General features: G+C 36.9%; 1 protein-coding gene across 2 annotated transcripts in view; it reads right to left on the minus strand.

The window, feature by feature from the left end:
• STXBP4 (syntaxin binding protein 4) overlaps window positions 1-13566 on the minus strand; it is a 225896-nt gene that overhangs the window by 16518 nt on the left and 195812 nt on the right. For both annotated transcript variants that reach the window (XM_011979252.1, XM_011979251.1), the window contains one exon: window positions 4252-4309. In XM_011979252.1, coding sequence (XP_011834642.1) covers window positions 4252-4309 — 58 coding nt within the window. The remainder of the gene's footprint in view (window positions 1-4251; window positions 4310-13566) is intronic.

The raw sequence follows: 13566 nt of genomic DNA on the forward strand, positions 1-13566 counted from the left end.
ACATGTGTCATGGACATGTGGATGGGCAAGAATATTCAATGAGGATTATGTTCATCTGGACATTCTTAGGACACCACTGACAGTTATTCCCTTGCCAGAGGCTTGGCTTCCATCAGATGTAACAATTCAATTTCAGGGAAGGCAGTGACAGATGCCAATTTCAGGGAAGAGATTATGTGTATATAGACCATCATCCCTTCTGGTGTTCTGGGAGGGTGATTTCAGTCACTATTCTTAAGTAGAGGTGAGAGAGCAATGATCTGAGTCCATTACTTATTTCTTGCCTTCAAAGTATCATCTATATGGTAAATGAATCACTCGTACCTCAAAAGTTAATGCAGGCTATACAGACTGAACATTTTTGTTAGGGTAGTAAGAGAATCAAGATTGAAACAAAACAAAAATGACAAACCAAAACTAAATAGTTCCAAAAAAAAAGACATATAGTAGATGTCTGCTTATGCAAACTTTACTTATCTGGCAACATCACCTAGTTGAATGCAGCTAAGAACCATGAAGAAACTCCCACCAAAATGTGAAAGCAAGGGGAGGGAGTGAAGAGGGCTAACCTTTGCTCAAAGTGTCTGTTTTGGGCCAGGTGCTATGATAGGCCCTTTACATACACAAACTCCTTCATTCTGGACAGGAACCCTATGAAGGGCTAATATACTTCCCATTTTATAAATGGAGAAATTAAGCCCGGAGAGGTTAAGTAAATGTGCCTGAGGTTTAGCTATTTTATTCAGCTATTTTGTGTAGACACTATTATTTTAATTAAAGTTTCTCCAAGTCCAAAGCCCATGCTCTTCTTTCCCTGATACCAGATGGCCTTCCTGTAATCAAATCCACCTGCAACAGAACTTACGTATCACACTTGACTTACATAAGCACTCCTGCAGAACCCCATTCAAAGGCTATTTACAAGCAGTTCAAATCAGCCTCATTATCTGGCATCCGGTCCTCTCCAAATACAAAACTGGGGAAGAAGGTGACTTGTGGAGAGGGGGCAAAAGAGAAAGGGCATGGGGAGAGAAACAGGGACACTGAGAGAAACAAGAGATGACAGCTGTGTCTCTACTCTGTCTTATACATCTTAATATCCCCTGTAGAACTCACTGTATTATGTATAATGATGGATGTTCATAAGGATTTTGTTCACTGGCCTCTGTATAAGAAGTCAGGGAAGCGTGTAACATATACTAAAGTAAGACTTTCATCAAGAACAGTTAAACTAAAATAAGTCTTGGTGCTTGAACAGGGTTAAGTTCCAACAACAACAACAAAAAACTAACTTACACCAAACACCCCATTCCTTCACGAGGCTGAGTAAAAGAAGCAATGGTATATTGTTAGATTTTCTTATTTCTACTCTTTGACTTTTTTAATCTCTGGAAGAGAACTTCTTATTCTTACAACCAAGTTTCTATTCTACTATTTTAAAATGAATAAAGTATAGAGCTCTTCCTAAATTGAGATCTGTTTAAAGTGTCTTTCTTGTCACATGTCAACATACTATATTAACATGAGGATATGGAGGTGGTGAGGCATGGTGTGTGTGTGTGTGTGTGTGTATGTGCACGCGCGCGCGTGGGTGACTTTGGAGTCAGACAACCCTGGACCTGAATCTTGGCTCTGCAATTTTACTACTGTGTGACCTTGACAAGTACAGCCTCTTTAACAGTTTCTCCTAATGAAATGGTAAGACAATGAAACCTACTATGGCCCTTTGGGGAATACATTTATTTTATCGTCTCTTTTTCTGTTTTCCTTATGTGTCAAGACTAAGGTCAAGGCAAAAAAAAATTGATGGACTTCCAAAACACACCCTTTGGGGGTATATTTTCTGAGCAAAGCAATGGGGTTAGGATAAATGTAGCGTCTCTCTGTTCTTTCCACAGACACTGAGTTGGTTCCCAGGGCAGCCAAAGGGCTTATTGACTCCCTTTTGTCTCCTCTTCTGGGACTCTCTTCTCCCGCAGAGTGGGAGTCCAGCCCAAGGCTATTGTTCCAGGCTGCAAAGAACAGTGGCTTAAGCTAGCTGGGTCACAGGTAAGGAGACAAATCAACTTTCTGGCTGACCATCTCTTGTTCCCGCTTTGTTCTGTTTCGGGTAACTGTGCCCCTAGTATTCTTTTCTCTTAAGGCACTAGTTAGATTCTGACATTCAGCTCTGGGTTAGGATATACTGACAGCCAGGTAAGTTTAGGTAAAGGAGTTCCTCACAGGGTCCAGACTCATTTACTGACATTTTTCAAAGGTCCCTGAATGTAGAACCCCAGTTAATAATGCATGCTAATTTTCTTTCTTTTAATCACGCATTTCTTTTGGGGACCTTCTAGGAGAAAGGCATGACTCAGGGCAAGATGCAGCGCGCCAACATCATAATGCCATTCCAGTAAGAGCCCAGCAACATCTACTTTCCACATTGTTAAGAGCATTAAATGATATAATGCATAGAGAAATATACCTAGCATATTCCTGACTATTAAGCACAAGCTAGTGCTCAGTAAATGCTCAGGCCCTCATCTTTTCCTTTATAAATTTATAAAGTTAATATCAAAAAGAGAGAAAGAAAGAAATTCAACACAGATATGAATGTACTTTTTCATTTTCCTGCCATTCCTACAGTACAGTGATTCAAAGCTTCCAGAAACTAAACATGATTAATCCTGCATACTAGAGAGCCCCTTCCAGAAGCGGTCTGCTTCTGGAAGTAAAGAGTGTGGCACTAAATGTAATCTGCACATGGAATTCCTGGGTCCTCTATGCCAAAAGTTCCTTTTCTTTCACATGTTATAAACAACATCTTTGCCTGATTAATCACTTCATGCTAGAGATTGCAAGAAAAAAATTCAGCATGAAAACACTAGAGAAAAAACTAGAGAAAACAGGTTTATCTCTAGCTTTTCCTTAAATTTTTTCAAATACAAAGCTTTTGAATCCTCAGTGTTTTTAATGGTCATATGATTGTTCAGGTTTTTTTTTTTTCCCCTCTACGATGGTTTCTCCATATTGTAAATTCATGATGGCCATTTATTGGGCATCTACTGTGTTTCAAGTCCTCTGCTAGGTGCTTAACATTGAACAACTTTATAAAGTAGGTAATATTCCCCTCAGTATATGATGTGAAAGCTGAGGTTAAGAGAGATGTAGGAACTGTGTAAAGTTGCAGGGTGTGAGAATCCAAAATCTGGATATTGCTTTGTAAAATATTTGCATGTTTGAAAGGGGATAGCAAAGACATGTCTCCCTTTTCTTCCCAAAATGCATACCAAGTATACTTTGCAAAAAGGATACACAAAGGAGTTCCCTGAGATCTTAGAAGTCTGCTGGGATTCCCCTTTGTGCTCTCAAAATGTCAATTCTGACATAAAAGGAATTTTCAGGAAATGGTAGAAGTATATCACAGTGCTCTGTCCAGGGCAAAACTAACCAGTTCAGCACTAGGGAATGTATTCCCGTTCAGGCTTTCAAGGCTGGGTCTTTATCAGTGACAGTCTAGTGTAGTAGTAGAATCTTGGGGTCAGAAGACTTTGATTCTAGTTCTGACTTGCTAATTAAGTAGTGATAGATTTTTTGGTAACTACTCAAGGCTCTTATTTTCTTCATCTATAAAACAGAAAAAAATGACAAGGTACACATACCTCAAGGGGTTTTTCTGAGAATCCACTGAGGTAAGGTTTGTTCAAATACTGTCCTATTTACCTCAAGTTATTTACTGTCTGTTTTTCCTATTGTGTACATTCTATGCTATCAAGAAACCAGTCTATATATTTCACCACTCTATCTCCAGGGTGTGGTACACTGCCTGGCAAACAGCAAATGCTCAAAAAATAGTTGCAGAATGAACTGTGTGCATGTTAAAGCATTAAAAAATGTTGATTATTAGTATTATTGTTAATAACTTTTAAAGATATACAAAATGCATTTTTTGTTAGGTATTAACTTTTCATAAACATTAATACTATTAGCCAGCAAGTGAATTTAGGCAGCCAGCATTTAAGTTCAAATGATGATCCTGTTCCAATTTTTTGATGTTTCCCTAGAAATTATTACTAGGATTTTTTCCCCAAATGATATCTGATATTAGCATTTAAATCACATGAAATGAAAATGGTGAGGCTTCATTTCTTGTTACTAATTTTTGTAACCTCCAAGAAGGTTTCTTAGTTTTGCTGATTATTCTGCAACTTCCAGGTTCTCTCCAGATGTGAAGAAAATTGCTTACTTGGTTGAGATGCTTGTACTTACTTGATGAAGTACTTGATTCCATCTGCTGTGTAAGCTTCCTCCCACCCATAAGGTAAACCTAGAGTGAAAGGAAACCAAAAATATATTTAATAAGATGATAAAGATAACTTTATTTCCTGGACACAAACCTCCCTCATCTTTACAATTATTTGAGCACATTTCTTGTACAAAATAATTTTCTAGAAAGGGGGAATTAAGACAATTCAGATGAGCTTTCATACTCAGCATCTTTAGAACACAATAAATAAGTCTTGAGCAGTTAACAATCTGCTTTAGTTGCAATAACTGGATTATGACTTGTCATTTACATGTGGTGAGCATTTTTGTTAGCAGGATTCAAGCAAAAATTTGTGTTGCAGTGGATGGTTTTTGCCTGAAGGCAGAAGGATGGACAAGATGGCCTCTGCTTGTCTATTCTGGCTCAAAGTTTCTTTAATTGGCTCCCTTTACATTCTTTCACTCAGCTCCACAGGGAATCAGACATGAGTGCCAGATCAGCAGGGGTCTGAAAGTAGCTTTTGGACAAGACAAAATTCCTTATTAAGTTTGAAAGTTTAGCAGAGCGATTTACAATGGATTGTGGCATTTTACTTTGTTAATTAAGAATTTTGTGCACTAAACATAAACGGCCAAACAATTTGCTAAACTTAGCTTCCATTTCTGTAATGGGATTGAGAATAGTTAGCTATAAAGAGATGTGGATTGACGTAAGCAAGCAATATTTGGCCATATTTCTGTAAATGAGTACATTTTGGCCCTCATCATACCAAGAGAACAGCCCCAAGTTGAGGCAGCCACATTTTCCTACATTCTGATTTTGGGTGGTACGTTTCCAGAACACAGTGGTTTCCACCCCTCTGTCCCATCCAAGTACTGCTAAGGATTTTAATCCAATTTTTGGATCAGTTCTTTGACACTGGCTTATCACGACTCAGGTAGCCTACCTCTTTGGAAAGTAACTGAGCTTTAACAACAAATCATTGACTTCCTTTCCCCAAGTCTCAGCAAGGGGCAGAGCAAAAGTGCAGGAAAGGTAACTATTTTTGCTTGTTTGTTTTTAGAGACAGGGCTTCCCTTTGTTGCCGAGGCAAGAGTGCAGTAGTGCAATCATAGCTCACTGCAACTCTGAACTCCTGGGCTCAAGTGATTCTCCCTCCTCAGCCTCCTGAGTAGCTGGAACTATAGGTATGTGCCACCATTCCTAATTTTTTTTTTTTTTAATTTTTTTGTAGAGACCAGATCTCCCTATGTTGCCCAAGCTGGACTCAGACTCCTGGCCTGAGGTGATCCTCCCACCTTGGCCTCCCGGCCTGAAGTGATCCTCCCACCTTGGCCTCTCAAAGTGCTAGAATTATTGTTGTGAGCCACCGTGCTTGGCCTAACAGTAACTATTTGAATGAAATGAAACCTTACTCTACTGCCATTTGCTTCTTGCGAATAGTCTTTGAGAACAAACTCTAAGGATGACGTTTTTGTAATTATGAAAAACAAGAAATACACTTTGCATTGTGTTTATTTCCAGTCTTTTACCACAAGTCATACACACCTTGAGCAAAAATTCTGTAACTATTTCCTTTGTATATTAACGCAGGCTATCTTGGAGTTTCTATTCTCTCTTTATGAATAAATGTTCCTCTTATAAGTAGAAAATAAGCACTTCCTAGAGCTTGGCATAAGCAAATGACTGGCTTCCTGAAAGCCCCTGAGTGACTCTCACTATACGTCTCCTCTAGTGTCCACTGCAAGCACATGCTCAGCCAGATGCGCCATGATAAACTGCTCTGCTGTACCAGTTCAAGTAGATTTATTTTCTGTCTTCATGCTTTCTGCATCTTCTTTTATAGATCACTTCATTCATCACTGACAAGCCCCTCACTTGGAGGAAAGAAACTGATGACTGTACCTAAGAACCTTGCTTTCATGACAAAAATGCTCAGAAATACCAGGATTTCCAATCAATAAGACAAAGGCAGCTAACAGTTAGGTAGGAAGTTATTCTAATGTGACTACAATTTTTGTCTGCTGAATAATTTGATCAGTACAATTGTATCTGTCCTTCTAATTTCTTAAGTTACAGATATGTTCTAATAAATAAAGAAAAATGGACACTTTCAAGACAGTATCTCTTAATCTACAGGAGCATTTGAAAATCGACATTAACATCAGATTACCACATCCCCTGTGCCATCAGAATAGAATTTCTGCCTTGATTATTTCTTTACAATTATTAAAAAAGAATTATAACTTTATAACAGCCTTATAAAGGTACTAATTCATAGGCATTTAAGTCACAATGGTTATTCAATGACTGCAGCCATAAAGATATCCCTGGATATTAAACAATATGTATAGTTTATTTTAGAAGATGTTCTCTGCTCTGAGAAAATAAGTGTTTCTTTTTGGGAGATTCAATAGTTGCTTATTGTTCGTGCAGATTTCATATAATCTATTATATAAAAGACAGACCTAGAGACTAAAATGATAGTAATTAATCTCTCAGTGATATTTCAGTAATAGAAAACAATCACTGTCCAATTATAAACTAAAAAACACAAATAGCCTACCTTATACAAAAATAGGACTTCTGATTCCCACCAGCTTATTGATAAACTCAGTTTTCCATTAGTAAAGGTTTCATTTCTTCATAATAAGTGATTTGGATATAACTAACATTATCTAAATACTTTTCCATAATAATTTTTGTTCCAAACATTAAAATCTTCCCACATTTATCACATCTTTATACTTGGAAATATACAATGCTTCCATTTTTTTCTTTTCATATTTGCTTTAAAAATGTTATGACAACTATAACCACCTGGAATTGCTTTTGATTAGAAGTATTGTCTATGAACCCTCCCATAACATTCTTTCCATCAGTGATCATCTGTTTTGAATCAATAACTTCATAGTGATGACTCCAAAATCTTCATGAGTATCTTGCCAACGTAAGAGTCTTAAACACATTCAACTTAGAATAGTGGCTGTTACCTAAAACTCAACATATCGAAAACCAAAATCATTACGTTGCAGACAAAATAGTTTCCTTTCTGATTTCCCAGTCTATTTATGTATCAAATATTTTCTTTGTCATACCTGGACCATATGTATCATTGATTAAATATTTACTGATCCTTCATTATGTGTTCAGCATTTTGCTAGATGCTCAATATACAATGATAAACAAATAGACATGACCCTGGATCATATGAAGCTTGAAATAGACATAAAGACGTTATTAAAAATAGGAATAAGTTCTATGAAAAAAATATGGAATACGATGAAGGTAAGTCATAGCACAGAAAAAGGCTGAATTCCCTAATGCAGAAAGAATTCCCACAAATCGATAATAAGATCAATAACACACAACAAAATAGGCAAAATGTGAAACATTTAGGGCATGAAACACAAATGAACACGTGAAAATGTTTAACTTCATGCTTAATTAAAGAAATAAAAAGCTATTATGAAATACCATGTTCATTTATCAGATTAGCAAACATTAAAAAGTAGTTTAATCAGGCACAGCATTGATGATGTGAAGAGATAGTCATTCTCATATTAACAGAAGTATTAAGTATTACACACTTATGAGGAGAAACTTGTAAATACCTATCTAAAATTTTCAATGCTAATAACGAGTTGACATTTATTGAGCAGTTAGACTCCAGACACTGTCGTAAGCACCATACATGTACCAATTCACTTAATCCTCACGAATAATCTATGAGAAGTACTGCTATTATCCCTATTTTAGCAATAGAGAACTGAGGCACAGAAAATTTAAATAACTTTCCCAAGGTCACACAGCTAGCAGGGGAAGGAGCCCAGACTCTTCATCACTATGTTGAATGATCTCCATATAGCTTAATCCAGCAATTTTTCTTGTAGAAATTTATCCTATAGATATATTTTATTGACAAGACTGTTCACTGTAAAAACAAAAAATTGGAAATAATCTAAATAACCATCAATGGGAACTGATTAAATAAAGATACTGTAATAACAGAGCCAGATGTATTTGAAAAACATTTGTTAGTGCTATAAAATTGTTACAAACTCAAATACGTTTAACTTTTAGCATCCAACATGCTGAGCAGAGCAGAAGGAGAGAGGGAGGGAGGTAGGGAGGGAGTGTGGAGGTGTGGGGGGAGATATCTCTAACTCACAATTAATAAGGCTTTGCTAAAGAATATAACATTCATCACATAAATGGAATTTTCACTTGATTTGCAGCCAGAAAATCTGAATCCATATGTAATGTTCTTCAATTGCAAGCTGAATAACCATGGGAAAGTAATAATCTTATGGAATCTGAACTTTCTATATAAATAGATTTGTCATTTATATAGTAGTGATGATAATAGCTACCATTCTAGCTTAGGGGGTTAGCATGATACTCTTATTAGATAACATGTAACTACACAATGATATACAAAAGCAGACAATTGTTATTAATCGTAATGAAATTAACAGCCCGTTCTTCATTGCTTATGGTTCTGGTGATATAGAGTATTTTGGAAGCTTAACATAGGAAAGTGTTTATAGGTGAAACCTCCATTAAGGCATAAGCACTTTTTTTTTTTTTTTTTTACAATCCTTTCCTCAATCTCTGTTTTACTCGTGATAACATTCAGCAATAGAATAACAGAAACTAGTGGGACACTCTGACCCTGATCCAGTAGTGTGATGGTAAATGTTTTAACAACCAGCTCTTGGGGGTGGGGGCAAGGCTTGATTTGCAACATTTGCTCAGTTTCATAGTGTAAATACTATACCATGCCTATTCTGAGCTACCAATGTGATGTCACTGAATACGGAGATGGGAAGAAATGCATAGTAATACACCATGATATATAATTCTTAGATACAATAGGTGTAAATAATCTCAAGAACAAAGACAAGAGTAAAATGCAAATAAACAATTAGGAAGTGGTTAGTTTTTAAAATATTTATTACCATTTCTTTTAATATACTTTTCAGTTTAAATATTTTAATTATTAATAATGACTGTGTTTGACAATTGGCTCACAAAATTCTTGCAAGCCAGTAGAAGCCAGCTCAAACATACTACCGTGGCTACCCACTTCTTAGCTCCCTGGTCCCGTTGCACAGAAAGTTCCAAAAATCAAAGGACAGCAATGCTGTTTTATCCAATAGAAGATTACATGAAATTGATAGCAGCTTCCAAAGGTGTAAAGAATTGTTGCCCTAACAATAAACTATGTTTATCGGATGTTTACATAGTGCTTTCTACTATTTCTGACATTCTTCTAGGTAGTTTATAAATATTATTAATTCATTGTACCATCACAACAATTTGAGATAGATACTGTTATTAACCTCATTTTGCAGAGAGTTAACTGAGGGATAACGAGGTTTAAATAACTTGTCCATTGTCACACTGCTGATAGTGCAGTCATGATTTGAATGTAAGCATTCGGATGCCAGAGCCTACGCTTTTAAGCACTGTGTGTTGCTTCTTTTCCCTAACTCCTGTTTGCACTGCCAACAGTCAAAATTAAAACAATCAAATAATACTTTTGCCTAACTCTTTGAGGAACACAAAAAGTAAACTAGATTCCCAACGTCTCAATTTGTGCATTATTATCCAGAGCAATGCTCTTTTAAAAGGAACTGAAATAATTTCTAGGCTTCAACACAAAGCAGTCTATTTTAGAGACCTTACATGTTTACAATTGTACAAGTTAATTTGTAGGTCTGAACTGCAGTGCCAATTTAAAAAGAACTACTAGCTAATTTTCCTATGAAAAAGGAATCTATTATACTGAGAGACGGTTGCCACCTATAAATAACCAAATAATGCAGTATTTCAACTATTAAAATCATTTCAACTATTAAAATCATTCAACCATTAAAATCACTACTAAAATCAAAATAATTGAAAAAATGTATATATTTTCTGAATTGTGATTTAAACACTTCTTAATATTGGCCTTGCAAAAATGCTGTGTTTTAACAAACATGATTTTGGACCTGTGACTTGATTATTTTACCACCTGGTTATATACATCATTGTTGTCTGAGACAAAAAATAAAAAAGCAAATGACATATATACATATATAATTTCACACATTTTGTGCATCCCAAATTCAAAAGTTAAAATGTTAATGTAATTAGATATGAGCTATTTCTAGTTAGAAGTCACTTACCCGGCAACTGAAAAGCTATAACATATTAAAGGAAGAACAGTGTAAAAAACTTCTAGAGGTTATCTGGTGGTTCACAGTCTGCTTTATCTGTCTGTCGTTATTTTTTTTGCCAACATATACTACACGAGTTACCAGTAAAAGAGAAGGGGAAATGCCAACATTCATTTTCTGCATTTATCTTCCCAATAGATGCAGAATTCAGTGTTTTTTACAGTTGGAGTTCTCTCCCTCTCAGTTAAATTATGGAGTCACTTCTTTGAATTCTGAGGTACAGACATTCAAGGGGCCAGTTTAAATGTTTTCTCTTACATTGCTAACTCTGATCCCATGACCCAGACTGAAGATGAGAATGTGGGATTTCCCCAGCAGTTGTTTCTGGGCATTTATATTATGTAATGCTGGGGGAATGATCTGGGCTAAGGCACTTTGATTTGATTTGCTTAAAAGCAGTAATATACAACGGACTTTATTCTGTGCACTAATGAAACTCAGCATAAAACTTGCTGAAGCTTTCCTCACTAGAGTGTGAGATCAGCCTAAAGACAGAGCTGAATAATAGGATGAAATGATCTTCTCATACTCTGTCCTGCCAACAACCTTGGTTATGATTAGTCATCTAATAAATTTAATCAATGTAGACAATAATGATGAATAATACATCTGACTCTCCTCAACCCAACTTCTTATTTTTATAGGGACCCCCCACCCCATACATCAATTTCTCCAGAAATTCTGAAGTTATATATAATTGCTTTGGATGAAATAACAGATCTTCATTTCACAAATCAAATGAAAATTTGATCCCAATTTTGTTTTACAGTAAAGCATTTTTTTTTGGCATCTACTGTACATCAACTGCTAAGCTAAACACTTTAAATTTGTTATGGTAAGAGATGGTTTTCACTGGTCATCTCATAATACATTTCATATAAAATAACTGTGTACTTCATTAAAAAAAAAAGCCTTTCAGTACATTCACCCTATCCTCTTGTAGCTGAAGACCTTGCTTCTTACCAAGCATCAGGAAGAGAACTTCTAGATTCCCACCACAACATCCACCAACAATGCACATACTCCGCCTTTCTCTGTGATCATACCTCATGCATTCCTTCCATCTTACTTACTCAAAGCTTCAATCCAACAATTGTCTGCTTTCTTCCCTAACATCTGTGTTCCCTCCCTGTACTGGGTTATTACCATGGGCATAAAAATGAGCTGTAATTATCTTCTATCTTAAAAAAAAAATTAAAAGCAAAACTTTGTCTTGCCCTCACATTTCCTTGCAGCTACTACTCCATTTCTCTGCTCTACTTTATAACAAAACCTTACAAAAATGGATTTGTCTACATTCAATTCCCCTCTTTTCATTCATTCTCTTTTAAATCAACTCTAGTGAGGCTACCATTTGCCCTATGCCACTAAAACAGCTCTTGTCACTTTATGTCCAGAAGTCCATTTTCAGTCCTCAGCTTCCTTCACTTTTGACTGTATGTGATGCTGTTGATCACTATCTCCTTGGAACAGTTTATTCGACTGCAAAGACACAGCTTTCTCTAGGTTCTCCTCTGTCACTGGCTGTTTCTTCCTTGCTCATTTGCTAGTTTCTTCTCATCTCCCCAATCTCTAAAGGTTGGACTGCTCCAAGGCTTGGTTCTTCAACTCCTCTCTGTCCTTCCTTTCTGTTCTTTTCCTGCTTACACTCATTTGTTAGGTGATCTCATCCAGTTTCTATTTAAATACTACTCATACGCGACCCAGAATTCTCTATCCCTAGTCTGGACCTCTCTCCTGATTTCCAAACTGGCAAATTCAGGTGCATTCCCTCTCTTCCTTTATCATTGTATCACTTTTAAACTGAAGGTGCCCATTACTGATTTCCTGACTCTTCACCCAAACCTCGCCTCTCAGCTTTCCCCATCAATTTCTATCCTTCCAGTTGCTCAGGCCTAGGACACATCCTTGACCCTTTTCATTCTTTTACATCCCATATGTAATCAACCAGCATATCTTGGTGGCTTGGTCTTCAAATTAGTTACAGAATTTGACCACTTCCCAAAACTTTTAGCATTATTAAGTTGGTCCATCCGCTACCTAGATTATTCCGATAGCACTGTAACTGGTATCCCTGCCACAGTCTGCTTTCAAACTAGTAGGCATCATCACTAAAAAACAAAAAAGTCAGATTATGTTCCTTCTACATGACCTGCCTCCCCCATCTCCAACTTCTCTGACTTCATTTCTTAATTCTTTATGTTCAATGTGCTGCAGCTGCATTGGTCTCATACTGTTCCTTGAACATAACAAGTATGTTCCTGCTTCAGGGCCTTTGCACTTGCTAGCCCTTCTGCCTAGAGAGCTGTTCCCTTTCAATGCATGGCTCACTCTGTCATTCCCTTTCAGGGTCTGCTCAGATGTCATTCAATCAGTGATCCTTTCCCTAGTCACTCATAAAAGAGCTAGCTCCTTTCCTCTCCAACCTCTGACACTCATTATCCCCCTCAACCTGGTTTCTTTTCTCTCTCTTTCCTCACTAGGATGCAAATTCCATAAGAGGAGGTACTGTTCATTCATTGTTTCACTGCCAGTATTCTTGTGGTACGTGATAGGCTCTTAGTTGCTGAATTAAGGAATCAATGTTCACCAAATATCTATATTTATACAAATACCTACTATTTAACAGGATGTAATATTTGGGAGGAGAGTTCTTTAGAAAAAGATGTTGAGAGGGTGTTTAATAAGATAATTGGGCTGGGTATGATGGCTCATGCCTGTAATCTCAGCACGTTGGGAGGCTGAGGGCAGATCACGAGGTCAGGAGTTCAAGACCACCCTGATCAACATGGTGAAACCCCATCTCTACTAAAAATACAAAAATCACCAGGGCGTGGTGGCACACACCTGTAATCTCAGCTACTCGGGAGGCTGAGGCAGGAGAATCGCTTGAATCCCGGAGGCAGAGGTTGCAGTGAGCTGAGATCATGCCACTGCACTCCATCCTGGGGGACAGAGTGAGACTCCGTGTCTAATAATAATAATAATAATAATAAAATTGAAAGTGAGGCTGTAAAAGAATATGCTGAAATATTTGAATTATTTTCCCCAAGAGTTGATATTCTCCTTTTCCTTATGGGTACAGAGATG

This window comes from Mandrillus leucophaeus, unplaced genomic scaffold, assembly GCF_000951045.1.
Source record: "Mandrillus leucophaeus isolate KB7577 unplaced genomic scaffold, Mleu.le_1.0 Scaffold20, whole genome shotgun sequence".
Lineage (NCBI taxonomy): Eukaryota > Metazoa > Chordata > Mammalia > Primates > Cercopithecidae > Mandrillus > Mandrillus leucophaeus.